Source organism: Panthera uncia, assembly GCF_023721935.1.
Source record: "Panthera uncia isolate 11264 chromosome C1 unlocalized genomic scaffold, Puncia_PCG_1.0 HiC_scaffold_4, whole genome shotgun sequence".
NCBI lineage: Eukaryota > Metazoa > Chordata > Mammalia > Carnivora > Felidae > Panthera > Panthera uncia.
In genome coordinates this window covers 43,953,955-43,976,865 of record NW_026057585.1, presented here as the reverse complement: position 1 = coordinate 43,976,865, position 22,911 = coordinate 43,953,955, and the positions used below count along the sequence as shown (strand labels likewise).

Here is a 22,911-nt window from a genome sequence, read left to right as displayed (position 1 = left end):
ACAAACTAGATTTTAAACTAAAGACTATAACAAGAGATGGAGAAGGGCAATGAATCATAATAAAGGTATCTTTCAAACAAGAAGAACTAAAAATTATTAATATTTATACCCCCATCTTGAAGGCACCTAAATATATAAAACAATTAATAACAAACATAAAGAAACTCATTGATAATAATACAATATTAGTAAGGGATGTTAACAACCTACTTACAGCAATGTATAGATCATCTAAGCATAAATCAACAGGAAACAATAGCTTTGAATAATATACTGGACCAGATGGGACTTAATAGGTACATTCAGAACATTTCCTCCTAAGCAACAGAATACACATTCTTTTCAAGTGCACACAGGACATTCTCCACAACAGATCACATACTATGTCACAAATCAGACCTTAGCAAGTACAAAAAGATTAGAATCATGCCATGCATATTTTATGACCACAATGCTATGAAATCTTAAGTCAATCACAAGAAAAAATTTGGAAAGATCCCAAATACATGAAGACTAAAGAACATCCTACTAAAGAATGAATAGGCCAACCAAGAAGTTAAATAAGAAATAAAAAAATACATGGAAACAAATGAAAATGAAAACACAATGATCCAAAACCTCTAAGATGCAGCAATAGTGGTCATAAGAGAGAAATAAATAGCAATACAGGACTACCTCAAGAAGCAAGAAAAATCAAATACACAACCTAACCTTACACCTAAATGGCCTAGAAAAATAACTAGCCCAAAGCCAGCAGAAAAAGGGAAATAATAAAGATTAGAGCAGAAATAAATAATATAGAAACAAAAACCCAGGAGAACAGATAAATGAAACCAGGAGCTGGTTCTTTAAAAGAATTAACAAAATTGATAAACCCCTAGTCAGGTTTATCAAAAAGAAAAAAGAAAGGACCCAAATAAATAAAATCACTAATGACAGAGGTGAAATCACATTCAATACCACAGGAATACAAACAACTATAGAAGAATATTATAAAACATTATATGCCAACAAAGTGGACAATCTGGAAGAAATGGATAAATTCCTAGAAACACAAACTACCAAAACTGAAACAGGAAGAAATAGAAAACTTGAACACACCAATAGCCAGCAAAGAAATTGAATCAGTAATCAAAAATCTCTCAAACAAAAGTCCAGGGCCAGATGGCTTCACATGGGAATTCTACCTATTCCCCTGTGAGTTATTATCAATTTTTCTCAAACTATTCCAAAAAATAGAAGTTGAAGACAACCAAACTCATTCTACAAAGTCAGCATTACCTTGATTCCAAAGCCAAAGACCCAAGTGAAAAAGAGAATTATAGGCCAATAACCCTAATGAACATGAATGCAAAAATTCCCAAAAAAATACTAGCAAAATGAATCTAATAGTACATTAAAAGAATCATTCACCACAATCAAGTGGAATTTATTCCTGGGTTGAAAGGGAGGTTCAATATTTCAAATCAATCAATGTGATATACCACAGTAATAAAAAAAAAAAAAAGAACATACGATTCTCTCAACAGATGCAAAAAAGCACTTGACAAAGTACAGCATTCATTCTTGATAAAAACCCTCAACAAAGTAGGATAGAGGGAACATACCTCAACATCATAAAGGCCATATGTGGAAGACCCACAGCTAATAATCATTCTCAATGGGTAAAAATGGAGAGCTTTTCCTCGATGGTCAGGAATAAGACAGGGATGTCTACTCTCACCACTGTTATTTAACATAGTACTAGAAGTACTCACATCAGCAATTAGATAACAAAAAGAAATAAAAGGCATCCAAATCAGCAAGGAAGAAGTCAAACTTTCACTGTCTGCATATGACATGATTCTACTCTACGTAGAAAACCCAAACGACTCCACAAAAAAATCACCAGAACTGATACACCAGAACTGAATTCAGTTAAGTTGCAGAATGCAAAAATCAATGTACAGAATTCTGCTGCATTTCTACACACTAATAATGAAGCAGCAGAAAGAGAAATCAAGGAATCGATCCCATTTACAATTACACCAAAACCATAAGATACCTAGTAATAAACCTCACCCAAGAGGTAAAAGATCTGTACTCTGAAAACTATATACCACTGATGAAAGAAATTGAAGACAACACAAAGAAATGGAAAAACATCCCATACTCATGGATTGGAAGAATATTATGAAAATGTCTATACTACCCAAAGCAATCTATACATTTAATGCAATCTCTGTCAAAATACCACCAGCATTTTTCACAGAGCTAGAAGAAACAATTCTAACATTTGCATGGAACCACAGAAGATCCTGAATAGCCAAGCAATCCTGAAAAGGAAAAACAAAGCTGAAAGCATCACAATTTTAGACATCAAATTATATTACCAACCTGTAGTGATTAAGACAGAATGGTACTGGCAGAAAAACAGACACATAGATCAATGGAACATAACAGAAAACCTAGAAATGGACCCACAACTATATGGCCAACTAATCTTTGACAAAGCAGGAAAGAGTATCCAATGGAAAAAAGACAGTCTTTTCAACAAATGGTGTTGAGGAAACTGGACAGCAAAATGCAGGATGAAACTGGACAACTTTCTCATACCATACACAAAAATAAATTCAAAATGTATAAAGACCTAAACATGAGACCTTAAACCATCAAAATCCTAGAATAGAACACAGGCAGTAACCTCCTTGACATTGGCTGAAGCAACTTCTTACAATGCACTGGTTCTGATGAGCACTGGGTGTTGTATGTTAAGTGATGAATCACTAAATTCTATACCTGAAACTAATATTACACTGTATGTTAACTGAGATTTAAATAAAAATTTGAAACTAACAAAAAAAACTCTACCTTGAAATATTCTGTACTGAATTTTTAATGCATTTTTCACTGTGCAACAAAAAGTATTAAGTGCCTTCCAAAAATTTCTTCCTTTCTTCCTTATTAATAGAACCTTGGTTTTGTTTAACAAATAAATGTGCCTAGATAAAAATACTCATCAAGCCAGATTTCCTTCTAGTTAGAGGTACCATGTGATCTAGTTCTGATGGTAGAAGGCTTTCAGGTGGGACACCGGGTGGAGCTATTATTTTCAGACTTAGCTGACATGTGCCTTTAGTTCCTACCAATCCCTTCCTTCTGACCTAAGTCTTGACAGAAGAAACTCATGGTCTTTGAGGGAATCCATTCACTAAATAGCAGAGCAAGATGCTAGAATAAACCTTGGTCCTTCATAATTTCCTTGAGAACTACACAGAACTATCTGAACTTTTTGTTACATGAGAAAAAAATCCCTTTTTAGTTAGGTTTCTATCACATAAAGACAAACACAATCTGAATTGATAGCATTGGTTTCTTGCCCAGATCACTCCCATCTTAAAAATGTTCTATGTATATATAATGATTAAAAAATATAAATCCCCTCATTATATGCTTTTAGATAACTAACACTTCAAATTTCTAGTTTCATTTCATATAGTAAAGAAGAACATACGCTTTCCCTTTTTCAAATTGTAAGTATTTTCCAAGTAAACCCAAAAAACAAAGTTCTACAAATCATTATATGTCAAAATTAAGGACAGACAAGGTCATTCTAGTTTTATTGTCTTATAAGACACAAGTTTTAATCACGTTACTAATTTGTTTAAGAATTAATAAATTCAGGGGGCGCCTGGGTGGCGCAGTCGGTTGAGCGTCCGACTTCAGCCAGGTCACGATCTCGCGGTCCGTGAGTTCGAGCCCCGCGTCAGGCTCTGGGCTGATGGCTCGGAGCCTGGAGCCTGTTTCCGATTCTGTGTCTCCCTCTCTCTCTGCCCCTCCCCCGTTCATGCTCTGTCTCTCTCTGTCCCAAAAATAAATAAAAAATGTTGAAAAAAAAATTTTTTTTTAAAAAGAATTAATAAATTCAGGGCGCCTGGGTGGCTCAGTTGGTTGAGCGTCCCACATCGGCTCAGGTCATGATCTCACAGTTTGTGAGTTCGAGCCCCGCGTCGGGCTTTGTGCTGACAGCTCACAATCTGGAGCCTGCTTCAGATTCTGTGTCTCCCTCTCTCTCTGCCCCTTCCCTGCTCATACTCTGTCTCTCTCTGTCTCTCAAAAATGAATAAACTTTAAAAAATTTTTAAAAAAGAATTAATAAATTCATTTCTGCATTAATGCCCTCCTGATAAAAGAATAACACTTATTGAAAAAGATCATGTGAACTTTATAAGATTCTTTATTTTCAATTTTCATAGTGTTTTTACACTCAGTAAGTGCAAAGAAATGTTTTGAAATATATTATTTCCAACATTACTAAATAAATTTATATCCTCATAGATTGTCATTCTTTCAAGTGTTTTATATCGCTATAAATTAAATATCTTTCAATAATCAAAGAATAATAAAAACAATATTGCTTATAGCAGAAATAATGAATAAAAATGTATCAGTAAACTGAAAAACTATCATTCAAACATATTTCTTTAAATCTCTGCAACAAAATTCTGCCATAATTTGGTGTATCCATAGCTCTTTCAGGCTTACTCCATTTGTGATGCCTTCCATTCATGTTTTCTAGACAGTGCTTTTATTTTTGTTTCCAATTATTCTATTTCTTATATTTTCAATCTTTTTTTAATGCTTATTTATTTTTGAGAGAGCGCATGCACATGAGTGGGGGAGGGGCAGAGAGAGAGAGAGAGAGAGCGCGCCACAGAATCTGAAGCAGGCTCCAGACTCTGAGCTGTCAACACAGGACCTGATGTGGGGCTCGAACCATGAACTGCAAGAGCATGACCTGAGCTGAAGTCAGATGCTTAGCCAGCTGTGCCAACCAGGTGCCCCTGAATCTCTTTTTTTTAATTAAAATTTATTTCCCTCAGTTTAAAAATATGTGGAAGTTAGTACAATCTCACTTTTAAAAAACCCTCCCATTAGTCCTATTTCTGGCAGTTAAGGCATTATCTTCCCTCTGTCCAAAATTTTCTTGGAAAAGGTTCTATACTTAGCAATTACATATTAACCCATTACAATTCCATATCCATTCCCGTAAGTTACTGAAATTCCAAAGATGCAACAACCTCTTCAACAAAAGGTTTTCAAACTAGTTCTGTATCCATAATTTTCCTTGACCTTTTAAAACATCCTTCATTTAAAAAAAAAAATTTAATGTTTTTTATTTATTTTTGAGACAGAGAGAGACAGAGCATGAGCAGGAGAGAGAGAGGGAGACGCAGAATCCGAACCAGGCTCCAGGCTCTGAGCTGTCAGCACAGAGCGTGACGAGGGGCTTGAACTCACCGACTGCAAGATCATGACCTGAGCTGAAGTCAGATGCCCAACCGACCGAGCCACCCAGACACCCCAAACATCCTTCATTTTTAAATCATTCTTTTCCCTTCACCTAAGTGATAATAAGCCATATCTCTGTTTTTCCTTCTACCTCCTGGAATTAATTTTCTGTTATCCTCATTGGTCCCACTTCTTTCTAACCATAAAGGGAAACTGCCCCAATGCTTTGTCCTTCGGTTTTCATACTGATTCCTTTATTTTCCTGTGACAGCTTGGCTTCAGTCATGCCCTCAAACAAATGACTACTGAATTTACATCTTAGACCTGGAACACTGTTTCTGAATTCCAGTTCTTCATTTCCAATGCCTGGTTAATATCTCCATACCAATATCCTGCCTCAATAAACATGACCAAATTTAACTTTCTAACAAAACTCTTTGAATGCCACCATTTCTGTACACTAAGTTACTTTTTTGTCTCAGTTACCCAAGTTCAAAATACCAAAAGAGTATTTTCTCACTTCTTATTCTTATCCGCCCATATTTGGTCAGTTAAAAAAAAACCCTGTCAAATCTTTGCACTGTCTATACTTTGTGATACAATGTTGATTGTAGGACTATGAAACCAAGACAGACTTGAAATCCCAGCTTCATGACTGACTAGATGTCTGGTATTGGGTAAAGTCTTAAACCTTACCATAGTTCATTTTCTTCTGTGAAATAATAATATCTCCCCGTAACAAAGAATATGATGAAGAACAAATATTTTTCAGGAAGTCCTTCCCTATCTAGCCCAAGCCTCCATACTTTTTGTCCCATATTACTTTATTTTCTTTAGAAATTAACAATATCTAGCATTCTATGCTGGGTTTGTTTTTGTTTTTTGTTTTTTAGCCTACATGTTTATTTCCTGGGCCTTCCCACTGAACTTTATGAAAGCAGAACATCTGTCATTATTATTTACCACCCAGTCCAGAATAATCTCTCTCACATATTAGGCAATCAATACCTATTTGGTAAAGGAGTGAAGGAATAAAATATATAAAGTGTCTATAACAATGACTTTTACCGAGTGTCTGTCCTCTTCTTTACAATGTCTTCTATTTTCTTTGCCACTACTGTTCACTTGAATCACCCTAATCACATCATTTCTGGCCTATAATAGTTTCTCTGCCCTCATCTGTCTCCTAACCCCCCTTAATCTGCTAGCAAAATACTGGATTAATCTCCTTTAAAAAAATTTGTCAATAACATTTATTCATAGAGCACCAACTATGATAGAACCACTCTAATTTTCTCCTCAAATAACTTCAATAGATCTTCACTGCATTCATTAAGAAGTCTAAACTCCTTAGTATTCCTCCAATCTTCTTTTCATACCCCCACTAACTTCTTATTAATTGCTTAAATGAACATCAGTCATTTTGATTGTCCTTAAAAAAGACAAGTATGTTCCCACCTTTGATTATACCATACCATCCAACTAGAATATATAAATGAAATTCTTCTTTTAGGACCCAGGTTAAAACAACCATAATTAAACACTGCAGCACTTTTTATTTCTCTAAAATTTTTAACTATTATTACAAAATCATTAATATACTCATAAATGTTTATAAAGAATTTATGCAGTGACAAAGTTTTCTAACTTCCTAATCTCATGCATAATCACTGTTCATTGTTTATATATCCTTCCAAATGTGATCACTTCAAATGATTTTCTGTTCTTCAATTGTCAATATATATATATGTAGATTTAGAAATACTTACAACATGTTACAAATACTATTCTGCAACATACTTTTTTATTTCCTATATCTCGGTACTTGAGCTTTCTAACACCTGCTGAGCTCACCCCTTTTTCTGAATTCTTACCTGATTTATTTGTTCTAATATTCATGTCATGAAGCATGTTTTTTAAATATTTTTATTCACCCATTTAAATATTTTGTAATCTCCAACTAGATATCATTTCCTAATCACTTGTTTCAGCATTTTAAAAATCAAGATATAATGATGATTTAGTGCAGGTCACCAAATTAATTGTTTAAGAATTTAATAGTTTTATCCACTTCCATTAATATTCCGAATTGTCCTTTAAAGCATTGGCGGGGGTGGGGGTGGGGTTGGGGGGGGGGGACTACTTCCCAAAGGAATCATTCAAATATGGAAACCTGAAAATTAGAGATTCACTTTCATTAAAAAAAAAATTTTGAATCAACAAAAAGCTTCTAGAATTAAGAAATGAGAATAGCAAGTTGGCAGAATATAAGATTAAATTAAAATATCAATGTATTTCTATATATTAGTAACAAATAATCCAAAAATGAATTTAATAACTCCATTCACAATATTGCCAAAATAAATAAAATACACAGAAATAATTTTTTTAATAAACAATACTTAGAGAATGGAAGAAGATCTAAATGAATTGAGAGTTCACATTCAAGAATGAGAATACTCACTATTGTAAAGATGGCAATCTCCACAAATTGATTTATAAATTCAATGAAATTTTTACCACTATTCCAGCAGGAATAATTGCAGAAATTGACAACCTGATCCTAAAATTCATTTGTAAATGCAAGGGACCCTGAATAGCCAAAGCAATATTGAAAAAGAAGAGCAAAGTTGGAGGATTCACACTTCCCTATTTCAAAACTTAACTACAAAGCTACAATAATCAAGACTGTGTGATACTGGCCTAAGGATAGATACACAGACCATTGGAATATAATCATTCAGAGTCCAGAAATTAACCCTTACCTTTTTATGGCTAACTGATTTCTGACAAAGATATCACAAACAATTCACCAGGGAAAGAACAATCTTTTCAACATATGGGGCTGGTATAATTGAATATCTACACGCAAAAAAAAATGAACTTGGACCCTTACTTCATACCATGCATAAAAATTCACTTAAAATGAAACATAGGTCTCGATTTCAGAGCTAAAATTATTAAACTTCTAGGAGAAAACATAGAAAAATTTAGTGACCGTAGAGAGACTTCTTAGACACAACATCAAAAGCATGATCCTTAAAAGAAAAAAATCATAACCTGGATGGCTTAAAACTCAAAAATCTTCTGCTCCAAAAGAGACCATTAACAAGATGGAAAATTTGCTGAGAGAAAAATCTTTGCAATACATATATCTAATAAAGGACTTATACCCATATATCTATGCTTACAACTCAATAATAAGACAAACAACTCACTTGCAAGATGAGGAAAAAATTGGTATAGACATTTGATGAAAGAAAGTATATGCATAGTTAATAAGCAGAGAAAAATGTTTGTCATCATGACTCATAAGGGAAAAAAATTAAAATAAAAAAAATACCACTTTATATCTACTAGAATGTCTATAGCGTAAAACAAAAAAACACTAAGTGTTTGCAAGTACATAAAGAAACTAGAACCCTCCCACGTTTGTGGTTTCTACTTTTTTTTTTTTATTTTTTTTTTGTGGTTTCTACTTTTTAGAAAGCAATTTAGTTTCTTACCAAATTATGCATAAACTTACCATACCTACCAGTAATTGCACTGCTAAGAATCTCCCCAAGAAAAATGAAAACATATGTCTACACAAAGACATGGAAGTAGGTGTTCATAGCAGCATCATTCATAATAGCAAAAACTGAAAATAATCTAAATGTCTATCAACTGGTGAATGGACAAAAAAAAATGTAGTGTATTCATATAATGGAAAATCACTCAGCAATCAAAAGGAACAAACTATGCATATATGCTACAACATAAATGAAGCTCCACCACATCACACTAAGTGAACGAAGGCAGATGCATACGACTGCATATTGTATAGTTTGATTCACATGAAATGTTTAGAGAAGCAAATTTAAAGAAACAGAAGCCAGATCAATAGTACCTAAGACTGCAGGAGGAAGTTGAGATTAACTGCGAATGAGAAAGAGGGAAACTTTTGGAGTGGTGGAAATTTCTAACAGTGGATTGTGGAGATGGCTATACAGCACTATCAATTTACCAAAATAATTAAATCATACATATAAAAAGAGAATTTTATAGTATATAAGCTATATGTCCTTAGAGCTATTAAAACATAACAGGGACCAAAAATATTTCTCTATAATTTGATATTTTTATGCTCAGCAATTTTTATGCAGTAGGCATACAAGCTTCTACAAATCCTCAGATATAAGACATTACTAATGTACTAACTAGTTTATCACATTTTAGATAAATGATACAGTATATATTAGTTTATATGATTTAGGTATAGAATCTAGAAGCTAAAATTTTACTTCCACAAATTTATTCAAAATGAAACTCTAATGAATCCAATTACCTTTTTAAAAAAATATTCTTTAAGTCTTTTTATTTCTTTTTGAGAGAGAGACAGAGTGTGAGTGGGGGAGGGGCAGAAAGAAAGGGAGACGCAGAATCTTTGAAGCAGATTCTAGGCTCTGAACTGTCAGCACAGAGCTTGACGCAGGGCTTGAACTCACGAACTGTGAGATCATCACCTGAGCTGAAGTCAGATGCTTAAATGACTGTGCCACCCAGGAGCCCTTCAATTACCTTTTTCAAAGCAGGGCAGAAATTAAAGAAAAGTCGGTGGTTATATGCTCTAAATCTTTCAGGAAGATGCCAGTTCTGAATTATTTCTTCATCAGAAATCACATGATGATCCAGTGCTTTGAGAGGCCATATACTGTTGACAAGAACATGCCTATATCCTTTTTTAAGGCTCACTGGACAATCAAACATAGTGAGGGCAATTAGACTTGGACAGGCAGATAACATACATATATTCTTTAACTTTGAAAACCCATTGTCATGAAGATAGAGGAGTTTTAGTTTCTTCAGTCCACTCCAAAATTTGGTATCTGGTAGACTCTTTATCTGAAATATTATTAATAATAACATCTTAAATACAAATGTTAATTTTCTATAAATTGCATGGAAAATGGAAAAATATTAAACATCTTCTAAAACTCAGTATTTTTCAAAATGGCAAATTTCTCATAATTAGCCAAAACGAATCTCTAGTTTTCCAGTGGTGACTGGAGTAAAAACATAATACATTGTTCCTCTGGACTAGGTTATCATTATTAGTATAATTAAAAGAATGGACATATATACATTGTTCAGTAAAAATTTCTTTGTAGTAGGCCAATTCTAAACTTTTCTAAAGTACTTTACTGATGTAAAGAATTAGTGTGATATACCCCATTAACAAAATAAAGGATAAAAATCATATGATCATCTCAATAGAGAAAAGGCATTTGACAAAATTCAACATTAATTCATAATAAAAACTCTCAGCAAAGTAGATACAGAGAATATACCTCAATATCATAAAAGCCATATATGACAAGCTACAGCTAACATCATATGCAATGGTGAAAACTGAAAGCTTTTCCTCTAAGATCAGGAACAAGACACGGATGCCCACTCTTGCCACTTTTATTCAACACAGTATTAGAAGTCCCAGCTAGAATAATTGGGCAAGAAAAATAAACAAATGGCATGCAAACCAAAAAGGAAGAAACAAAACTGTTACCATTTGCAGACAACATATTATATACAGAAAACCCTAAGACTCCACCAAAAAATTCTTACAACTGATAAATGAATTCAGTAAAGTTGTAGGATACAAATTCAGTATACAAACATCTGTTGCATTTCTATATACTAATAATAAGCTATCAGAAAGAGGAATTAAGGAAACAATCCCATTTACAACTGCATCAAAAAGAATAAAATGCCTGAATGAGTTTAAACAAGGAGGTGAAAGATCTGGACACTGAAAACAATGACAAATGTATGAAATAAATTGAATAAGAGAAAAATAAATGGAAAGATATTCCATGCTCATGGACTGAGAGAATAATGTTGTTAAAATAATATTGCCCAATATAATCTACATATTCAGTGTAATCCCTTCTAAATTTCAAAGGCATTTTTCACAGAAATAGAAAAAGACTCCCAAAGTGTGTATGGAAACACAGAAGACCCTGAATAGTCAAAGCAATCCTGAAAGAGAATAAAGCAGGATGCATCCTGCTCCCTGATTTTAAACTATATTATGAACCTATAGTGATCAAAACAATACAGTATTGGCATAAAAACACACAGATCAATGTAACAGAATAGAAAAACCGTAAATAAACCCATGCATAGATGATCAATTGATTTATGATGGTGTTGGGAATACACAATGGGGAAAGGGCAGTCTCTTCAAGAGGCCATACACAAGGGCCTGTAATCTTCTCTATATCATTCTAATTTTAGACTATGTACTGCTGAAGCGAACACAAGGGCAGTGTCTTCAATAAGTGGTGTTGGGAAAACCAGATAGCAACAGGCAACAAAACAAAACAAAACAGAAAAAAAAAAAAAAAAAAAGAAACCAGACTACTATCTTACACTATATACAAAAATTAGCTCAAAATGGATTAAGGGCTTAACCTAAGACCTGAAACTATAAAAATCTGAAAACAAAACACAGGCAGTAAACTTCTTCACAATAGTCTTGGTAATGATTTTTGGATTTGACGCCAAAAGCAAAGGACACAAAGGCAAAAATATATCAAGTAAAAATATATCAAACTAAGAAGCTTCTGTACTGCAAAGAAAACCATCAATAAAATGAAAAGGCAAGCCAGTAAATGGAAGAAAGTATTTGCAAATTGTATGTGTAATAAGGGAATAATATCCAAAATATATAAAGAACTCATACAACTCTATAGAAAAAATAAAATCCAATTAAAAAATGGACAGTGAATCTGAATACTTATTTTCTAAAGAAGACATCCAGATAGACGGCCAACATGGTACATGAAGGGATGCTCGCTGTCTCTAATCATCAGGGAAACACAAATCAAAACCACAAGGAGATACCACTTCATATCTGTTAGGATGCCTTTTATCCAAATGACAAAAAATAACAAGTGCTGGCAAGGATGTGGAAAAAAGGAAACCCTTATGCACTGTTACAGGAATGTAAATTGGTACAACCACTGTGGAAAACAGTATGGAGGTTTCTTAAAAAAACTAAAAATAAAACTGCCATATGATCCAACAATTCCACTTCTCAATATTTATCTGAAGACTAGGAAAATATTACCTCAAAAAGATATATATACCCTCAATATTCATTGCAGCGTTATTTACAATAGTCAAGACACAGAAGCAGCCTAAGTGATATGTATATATCTCAAGTCATTATGTTGTATGCCTGAACTTAATATGTTATATGTCAATAATGTCATTAAAAAAATTTTAAAGTCCAAATAATTTTTAATGCAGGCTATTAAGAAGTAAAATATACCAAATCACAAAGTATTTACATATTTCTAATTCAAAAATTTTCTTAAATTTAAATTTTTTTAAAAGTAGTCTCTACACCAATGTGAAGCTCAAACTCATGACACCAAGATCAAGAGTTGCATGGTCTACGGACTGAGTCAGCCAGATGCCCCTTAAATTTTGTATTTTTATATATTTTATTTAGTTTTAAATTTTTATTTACATTTTATGTAAAAGACTGAAATACTGTAGATAGGTAACATACGTGTTTTTAAACATCAATTTCATTTATACACAAATATCTAAAATGCTATTGCTTACCTGATTTCCATGGAGATCAAGTTTGACTAATCTTATACAACTTTGAAGTGGATGAATATCTGTGATAAAATTGTTTGAGAAGATGCATACTCTCAGAGAGATACAGGATTGCAAATTTTCCATAGATTTTAAATGAAGGCCACTGAACTTCACAAAAACAAAATCTTTCTGATCTTCTATCATGTTGTCATTATAATGCCTCCATTCTTCATGACTGGTTAGTTCTTTTGTGATTGTTCCATGAAACATCTAGGCAAAATGGGAAATTGCTTAGAAAAGTTTTTTCAACTTCCAAAAATAAATTTGAAAACAAAAAATATTTGCTAATAGATAGAATAAAACGGGTAGAAAAGTTAAAATTAAAAAATCTAACTTGTAAGTGGAATCCAAAAACATTAAAAAAAAACAATAAAGAAACAAAAAGAAGAATCAGACCTACAAATATAGAGAACTTATGGTTGCCAGGCAGGAGGGGGGTGCGCAAAATGAGTGTTACAAATTTCTGTTATAAATTTCTTAAAGAAACAATTTACAATCACATTACTTATTTCTATGTTCAATTCAACTAGGCAGTTAAAATCTGGAATTCTATTAGTTTTAAAATAAGACTAATTTATCTAAAATTCCTGTATCAAAGCTTTTTAAAGTAATTTTACATAGTATTTCTTATATATTTGAAATTTCCCTTACTCTGGGTAATTTAAGCTTTTACAAAACACAGTTACCCAGTGATAGTTTAAAAGAGAATAACTGAGCTCAAGTGGCCTGAGAGCATTTAGTCAGATTAACCACCTTCCCTATTGGAAGAATCTTTCTACCATGTGAAGGTAAACTAGGTAGGCATAATCCAAATGAAAATAAATGTGAAAATCTAGATAAACCCTTGCACTCATTCAAGAGATTAGTTCCTTTTTATATGCTGACCAAGGCCTACAACTATAATTAAATTCTAAGTACCATCTAAGAAATTAAACAAAATGCAGATTCCTAGGCCCCATATCATATTTATGTTATCAGTCTCTGGGCTGGTCAAGGAATCTGTAATTGAGCATGTTCCTGGGTAAGTCATGGACACATTGAGAAAGAATAAAGACCCTGATATAAAATAAACAGATACGAATGAATCTTTATAAACTTACCAAGCTCTATAGGTCCTGAAATGAAAGGCAATATACAAAATGTATTCCATCATTTGGACTCCCTATTTAGAAAAGACCTCAAGTCTTTCCTCAGGCTCTCCTTTAAAAAAAAACCTATTTTTTCCATTCTGGCCTAATACAGGCAAACTCCAGTTTATAACAAGGGTTTATGAGAAACCATATATCAGGCATAAATCAGGATTTTTAAGACAATGGGTGCTCAAAAGTTTCACTTACAGAATCCAATTTTTGAGTCAATAACAATTCTGGAAGAAATCTGCAAAGTGCGAGTGATATACCAAGTGAATTTTTTTTTCCTTTCTATTTGTGTACCCAAGTGATTTTTTAAAATTATTAATAGACTTTATTTTTTGGAGCTGTTTTAGGTTTACAGAAAAATTTAAAGTACACAGAGATCCCATATATGCCCCCATAACTCCCTGCACCTTCAGTTCCCCCTATCAACACCTTGCATTCATGTTATGTATGTGCTACAATTAATGATCCAATCTTAATGAATTATTAACTAAAGTTAAACTTTTTTAGATCGTAACTTATAACAATCTCTAGACAGACAAAACACATCAACATGGAACAGCAGAGATCCCATTTCTTCATATAAAGCTGAAGTTGACTTTATATCTTTAGTCACAGCATTGGTACACGTGTGTGTGTGTGTGTGTGTGTGTGTGTGTGCGCGCGCGCGTGTGTGTGTTTATATATATAAATATATATATAATAGATGCACAGATGAACTATTATTTCAAGCATTCATTTCTCTGCTTATTCATCTCCAATAGTTTGATATTTCTTTACTTCTTTGTAGAAGATATCATCTGCCTAACATTTATTTTTAGGGATTCTAAATAGCATTATTAACTAAGTATAGTTAATGTCTATAAACTTATCACAGACAATGAAAGATTTTTATGTTAAACTTTTCTGTATTAATGCTATCCATATGTCACTTAAATGTGATGTCAATAATCTACCACTGGTATTATTCAAAGGTAGAATGTTTTCTATTTCCTTTATTGATCTCAGACACACTAGATAACCTAACTAAATGAAAACTTCTGTAATTAGTTAAGCATTCTAACTTTAGCTGTTAGTTGACTAACATTGTTACTAACTGTGAGTTCACTGATACCATTTTGTGAAGGTAACTGATACTGATACGTAAGATAACATAATCCCTTTCCTTAAAATGCCTAAATATGTTCAAAATAACTTTTTAATAATACCCAGTGAGGGAGTTAGTGTGATTGGTATTATTGCCTCACTGAAAAACTTTTTCTTGCAGATAAGACATATAGTTTGAGGAAAAGAATTATTAGGTCACACAAATCCAAATTTGAGATAATCTTCATGATAGTACTTAATTGAATGTCTTTTTACTCATTTTGGACAAGCACTTCCTAGATTTAATTAAAAAGATGCCAATTACAGACAGATAAAAAACCATCTGTAATAATTAAATAGTAAGGTAACTAGGGAACTCTAAAATTTCATGGCCGCATAATTTTTAAAAAATCTACATTGTCTAATTATTTTATGTTTAAATGCAAACCCATGAAAACAATAAAATTAAACATGGTTAATGAAATATGCAAAACTTCATTGTCTAGATAACTCTTAGTCATTACATTCCTGTACCATGCCTATATCCCCAATTTAGAAATTATGTATTTTTATGTTATATAATTTAATTGTTGCCTTTCCAAGTATATTACAGGTACCCTGATGACAGGACTTTTTTTTTTTTTGTGGTTAGCTATATATTTTTCATAGTTTAGCATGGGAACAAAAACTGAATCAGGTATAAATATAAATTGGCCAGAAATCCTACCTAGGGTGATCAGCTAAGAAAAAGAAACAAAAGGAATCCAAATCAGAAGGGAAGAAGTAAATTTTCTGTTTACAGATAACATGATCTTATATATAGAAAATCCTCAAGACTCCATGAAAACTGTTAGAACGTACAAATGAATTCAGTAAAGATGGGGACACACAATAACCACGCAAAAGTCATTTGCATTTTATATATACTAACAATGAGGTATCTGAAAAAGGAAAAAAAAATCCTCTTATAATAGCATCAAAAAGAATAAAATACTTAGGAATAAATGTAACCAAGGAAGTGAAAGATCTGTACACTGAAATCTCTAAGACATTAATGAAGGAAATTAAAGATACAAACGAAAAATCCTGTGCTCAGGAACAGTTAATATTCTTAAAATGTCCATTCTATCCTAAGTCTACTACAGATTCAATACAATTTTTAATAAAGTTCAAATAGCATTCTTCACAAAAGTAGGAAAAATAATGCTGAAATTCATATGAGACAATAACAACAATAACCCAAAAATCTCAAGTAAGCAAAACAATTTTGAAAAAGAAAATGAAGCTGAAGGCCTCATACTTCCTGACTTAAAAACATATTACAGATTCACAGTAATCAAAACAGCACAGTACTGGCAAACAAACGAACAAACAAAAAACAATAGGCGCACAGACCAAATTACAACAATTGAGAGCCCAGAAATAAACGTATACATATATGTCAGCCAATATTTGACAAGAGAACAAAGAATACTAAAAGAGAGGACAGTAATTTCAATAAATGGTGCTGAGAACACTGTCTATTCACTGGAAAAAGAATAAAATCTGACTCTTACACCACTTATTAAAAATACATCAAAATTTGGGGCTTCTGGGTAGCTCAGTTGGTTGAGCGTCTCACTTAGGCTCAGGTCATGATCTAGTGGTTCGTGGGTTCAAGCCCTGTGTCAGGCTCTGTGCTGACAGCTCAGAGCCTGGAGTCTGCTTCAGATTCTGTGTCTCCTTCTCTCTCCATCCCTTCCATGCTCATGCTCTTTTTCTCTCTGTCTCCCAATAATGTATTTATTAAACATTAAAAAAAACTAAAAATACTCAAAAGTAAGTCAAAAATTAAGTCAAAAGACTTAAATGTAAGACTGGGGACCATAAAACTCCTAGAAGAAAACAGGGGAAAAGCTCTGTAACATTGGTCTTAGCAGTGATTTTTGGATATGACACCAAAAACACAGGCAACAAAAGCAAAAATCAACAAGTAGGACTATATCACACTGAAACACTTCTACACAGAAAACAAACAATAAACAAAATGAAGATGCAAATTATGGAATGGGAGAAAGTATTTGCAAACATCTAATAAGGGATAAATACCAAAATATAAAAAGTACTCATACATATCAGTAGCAATCCCCTCTTCTTCCTCCTCCTCCTCCTCCTCTTCCATCTCATCATCATCATCATCTAATTTTAAAATAGGCTGAGGACTTGAACATTTTCTTCCCCCAAAAAGACATATAAATGGCCAACATATACATGAGAAGGTGCTCAACATCGATAATTGTCAGGAAAATGCAAATCAAAACCATAATGAGATGAGGGAACAAACCCTTGTGCCCTGTTGGTGAGAATGTGAACTGATACAGCCACTATGGAAAATGGTATGGAGATTCCTCAAAAAATTTAAAATGGAACTACCATATGATCTAACAATTATATATATAAAATATATATTCTAGTATATATCCAAAGGAAATGAAATAATTATATTTCAGAGATATCTGCAACTCTCAAGTTCATTATTTACAACAGCCAAGATACAGAAACAAGCTAACTGCACACTGACTGATGAACAATTAAAAAATGTGATATATAGATATAGATATATTTTACATAATGTATACACACATACACAATAGAACATTGCTCAGCCATGAGAAAGAAGGAAATTCTGCCATTTTATACAACATAGATGGATTTTGAAGGGTTGACAGTAAGTGAAATAAGTCAGACAGAGAAAGACAAATACTCTATGATCTCAATGTGAAATCTAAAAAAGTTAAACTCATTTAAACAGAGTAAATTGGGGGGTGCCAGGTGTGAGCAAAATGGGGTACAGGAAATGGGGCGATGTTGGTTAAAGGTTACAAAATTCCAGATCTAAGATAAACAAGTTCTAGCAATATAACACACAACATGGTAACTACAGTTAACAATATTATATTGTATACTTAAAAGTTACTAACAGAGTATATCCCAAATGTTCTCATCACAAAATAAATAAATAAATAATAACTATATAAGATAGATGTGTTAACTAAGCTTATTGTGATTATCATTTTGCAATATTTGTGTGTATCAAATCATCATATGGTACACATTAAACTTATACAAAATTATATGTCAATTATATCTCAATAAATCTGGAGAAAGACTTTTTTTTTAAGTTTATTTACTTTGAGAGAGAGAGAGAGACAGAGCATGCACGTGCACACAAGCAGAGACAGGAAGAGAGAGAATCTCAAGCAGGCTCTGTGCTGTCAGCGTAGAGCTTGATCCCATGACCTGAGATCATAATCTCACCTGAAATCAAGAGATGGACACTTAGCCAACTGAGCCACCGAGGCACCCCTAGAAAAAAAGACTTCTAAGTACAAATGACAAAGTATCTCTCATATAGATTGAGATCTATTGTTAATTCCTTGAAATCCTTCCCTTCAAATTTCCACAAGCAATATCCAAATGCCTGCAAAAAAGAATACATTTTTGGGGCGCCTGGGTGGCGCAGTCGGTTAAGCGTCCGACTTCAGCCAGGTCACGATCTCGCGGTCTGTGAGTTCGAGCCCCGCGTCAGGCTCTGGGCTGATGGCTCGGAGCCTGGAGCCTGCTTCCGATTCTGTGTCTCCCTCTCTCTCTGCCCCTCCCCCGTTCATGCTCTGTCTCTCTCTGTCCCAAAAATAAAATAATAAAAAACGTTGAAAAAAAAAAAAAAAAAAAAAAGAATACATTTTTCATTTATTTATGCTGCATAACAGAACACCCCAAAACCTACTGGCTCAAAACAACTACTGTTTTTTATCTCTCAGGATTTTGTGGGTTGACTTGATTCAAGTAGGCAGTTCTTTTCCAAGTGATGTTAACTAGAGATTCAGTCTTGGTGTTCATCTGCACTACACTTACAAGATGGCTAATACGCAGTCCTGTCACATTGGCAAGGACCCTGGAGGGGAGAGTCAGCTGGGATGCTGGGATGTATGGGTCTCTCTCGCCACACTGTCCTAGGACCTCTCTCCATCTACACAAGCCTTCCCTGTGTCATTCTCTCACATGTCTATTTGTGTGTGTCCCCATAGTAGAATAGCAAGACTCTCTACATGGGCCAAAAAAGTATAGAGGCAGAATCTATCAGGCCTTCTGAAGGCCCAACTGACACAGGTTTTCCTTAACTACATTCTTTTGGTTAAAGGAAGTTATTTTGCTTTTTGAACTTATTTTTTATCTTATGAAGTAGAGAAAGAAGAAACAAATATAAGTTGTTCTGAGCTTGGTGATCTCAGGCAAGTTATGTACCCTCAGTTTGTTATACATCCAAGCTATGTGCCTCAGTTTCCTCATCCATACAATGAGAATTCCAATAGCACTTAATGGATAGAATTATTATGAAGACAAAATGACTTGGCATAAAGGTTTTAGAGTAGTGTCTGGCATGTAACAAACACTATAAATAAGTGTTACTAAAATAAATCTGGCTCAATTAACAACTCAAAATAGAATGTAATCTTCAAAAAGTAAATTAGGACACTTTTGGTTTCTGGTCCAGGATATAAGGAGCTTAGAAGATGTCATACCATTCTAACAAATAAAAAGATGAACAAAATGAAAAGTCAACAACTCTTCTTAGATTCACCAGAAAAGTGAGGTTACATGAAAAACCACTGAATCAAAATTCAGAGATAGGCAGGTGGATACAAAGATTCAGAAGTTACTGGAGCAAAAATTCACCAAAAGAAACCTCTGCAGGAACCAGTGCCTGGGTAGGACTGTGACTGACAAGTTATTAGGGGCTTAGTGTTGACAACTCAGATTTAGAAACTCCAGCCCTCATACTTCTGTGAGATTAATATCCAGGAGCTCTACCAGGTCCTCAGATCAAATATTGGAGAAAAATCTGCTTGTGCCTCTGAGAGGAGACAGAAAAAAAATAATTTTGAAATACACAAGATCACCCTGTTCTTCTTAACAAGGGCTACCCTAAAGAGAAAATATTTAACACACAATAAACTGAGGTTTTACCAGAGCCAAACTGATCTGGAAGTAGGGAAATATCCAACTACATCTCCATCAAGCCTTCCATTTGGGAGAAAGGAAGTACACAATTACAGCCCACTCTAGCCATCTTGTCCCACCTAAGATTAGGAAGGCTGAGGAGTACTTGTGAAATTCACAGACTAGGGAGCACAACCTCACTTAAAGACTGAGACTTATCCACACCTTAACACCACACCACACGCTATTTTACTGGAATTCTTCTTACCAGTACATGATGCCTGGCTTTCAATAAAAAAAATTACAAAGCATACTAAAAGACAACATACAGCAAGCATTAGAACCAGATTCACATACTGCAGGGATGTTGGAATTACTAGAGAATTTAAAACAATTATGATTAATATGCTAAAGACTATAAAGGAAAAAAAAATAGACAACAAACAAGAAAAGACAGTATAAAGAGAGATAAAAATCTTTGAAAAGAATCAAAAAGAAGTGTTAGAGATCAAAACCACTGTAACAGAAATGATTATTATCTTTGATAGGCTCTCTATCTCTTTAGTAGGCTGGATGGACATGCCTAAGGAAAGAATCTCTTTGTTTGGGTATATGTCAATAGAAATTTCCAAAACCAAAAAGCAAAGAGAAAAAAAAAAAAAAGAATCACTGAAAAAAGCTGAATAAAATATTCCAGAACTGTAGGATAACTACAAAAAGTACAACATATACATAATGGAAATACCTGAATGAGAAGAAAGTGATATAGGAAAAGAAGAAAAATGTGAAATAGTAAATATGTGAGAATTTCTGCAAATTAATGTCAGATACCAACCCACTGATCCAAGAAGCTCAGAAAACACCAAAGAGGATTAAGGCAAAAAAAAAAAACAAAAAAAAACAAAAAAACAAAAAAAAAAACAAAACACTGGGGGTGAGGGGGACACTTTACCCATAGAGCAGCAAAATTTAGAAGTATATCCAACATCGCCTAAGAAACCATGCAAGCAAGGAGAAGATAGAGTGAAGTATTTACTATTAAGAGAAAATAACTCACTAATATAAAAAAAAATTCAGAAGTGTATCCAACATCTCCTAAGAAACCAGGCAAGCAAGGAGAAGACAGAGTGAAGTATTTACTGTTGAGAGAAAATAACTCACTAATATAAAAATCTATGCCCTGTGAAATTATCCTTTAAAAGTGGATAAGAAATAAAGACTCTTAAACAAACAAAAATTGAGGGAAAAGGTTGCCAATATATCTGCTTGCAAGAAATGTTAAAAGCAGTTTGTTAGAAAGAAAATAATATAGTTCAGGAACTCAGATCTACTTAAAGAAAGGAAAAGCAGTGGGGAAGAAACAAGTGAAGATAAAATAAAAAGCTTTTATTTTTCCTATTTTTAGTTGATAGATAACAGTTTGGTCAAATACTAATGGCAAACTGTATTAGATTATCTATGTATATATGTATATTCGTGTATGGATATGTATAAATAAAATGAATGGCAGCAATGATACAAGGAACAAAATGGAAGAATTAGAGATATCCTGTTATTAAATAATATTTAAACTACATGTAAAGTAGTATATGTGATTTGAGAGTGGATTTAAGTTAACACAATAATGAGGGCAGCTAATAAAAAAAAAGAAAAGAAATATACTGAGATAAGATAGAAAATGAAATCATATACAATGCTCAATTAAACCACAGACAGAAAAGAGTAGAAGGTTAAAACTGGAACAAAAACAAGAGCAATTAAAACAGTAACAAAATATAGTAGATATTAATTCAACTATAGAACTAATCAATTTAAATATCAATGGTCAAAGCACCAACACAAAGACATAGTGGATCAAAGTTACAGTGGATCAAACAGGCCAACTAGACGCTGTCTACAGGAATGGTACTTTAAATGTACTGACATATAAATGAAAAGTAAAGTGATGGAGATGAATTCTACCAAACATTTAAACAATCAATTCCAATCCTTCTCAGACTCTTCTAAGAAAAGGAGAGAACATTTCCAAACTCATTTTATGAGATCAGTATTAACCTGATACTAAAACTAGAGGATACTACAAAAAAATCATAGGCCAGTATCTCTGATGAACACAGATGCAAAAAATTCTCAACAAGACATTAGCAAACCAAATTCGACAATGCATTAAGAGGATCATACACCATGATGAAGTGGGATTTATGCCCGGGAAGAAAGGATAGATCAATCTCCACAATTCAGTATATACAATGACACACCACATTAACAAAATGAAAGCTAAAAATCATATCATCATCTTGAGAGCTGCAAAAAAAGCACTGAACAAAATTCAACATCCTATTATGATAACCTGAGTATTTCAACAAATGGTATAGATAGAGCATAACATAATAAAGGCCATATATGACAAACCCACAGTTAACATCATATACAACAGTAAAAACTTAAAGCTTTTCCTCTAAGATTAGGAACAAGACAAGGATGCCCACTCTCACCAGTTTTATTCAACACAGTATTAGAAGTTCAGAGAGCAATTAGGCAAGAAAAAGAAATAAAAATCATCCAAATTGGATAGGAAAAAGTAAAACAGTCACTATTTGCACATAACACTACATAGCGAAAACCCTAGAGACTTTACCAAGTCTTAGAATAAAGAAATTCAGTAGAGTTACAAGAAATAAGAGTAATATACAAAAATCTGTTGAGTTCCTATACGCTAATAATGAACTATTAGAAAGAGAATTTAAGAAAACAGTCCCATTTACAATTGCACCAAAAAGAATAA

At 33.3% G+C, this 22,911-nt stretch overlaps 1 protein-coding gene across 1 annotated transcript in view; it reads right to left on the bottom strand.

Annotated features, from left to right (window-relative positions):
* Nucleotides 1-22,911, bottom strand: part of LRRIQ3 (leucine rich repeats and IQ motif containing 3) — a 206,487-nt gene that overhangs the window by 160,801 nt on the left and 22,775 nt on the right. Inside the window, exons 2-3 of the mRNA XM_049618866.1 lie at nucleotides 12,886-13,134; nucleotides 9,832-10,155 (exon numbers count right to left, since the gene is read on the bottom strand). Coding sequence (XP_049474823.1) covers nucleotides 9,832-10,155; nucleotides 12,886-13,134 — 573 coding nt within the window. The remainder of the gene's footprint in view (nucleotides 1-9,831; nucleotides 10,156-12,885; nucleotides 13,135-22,911) is intronic.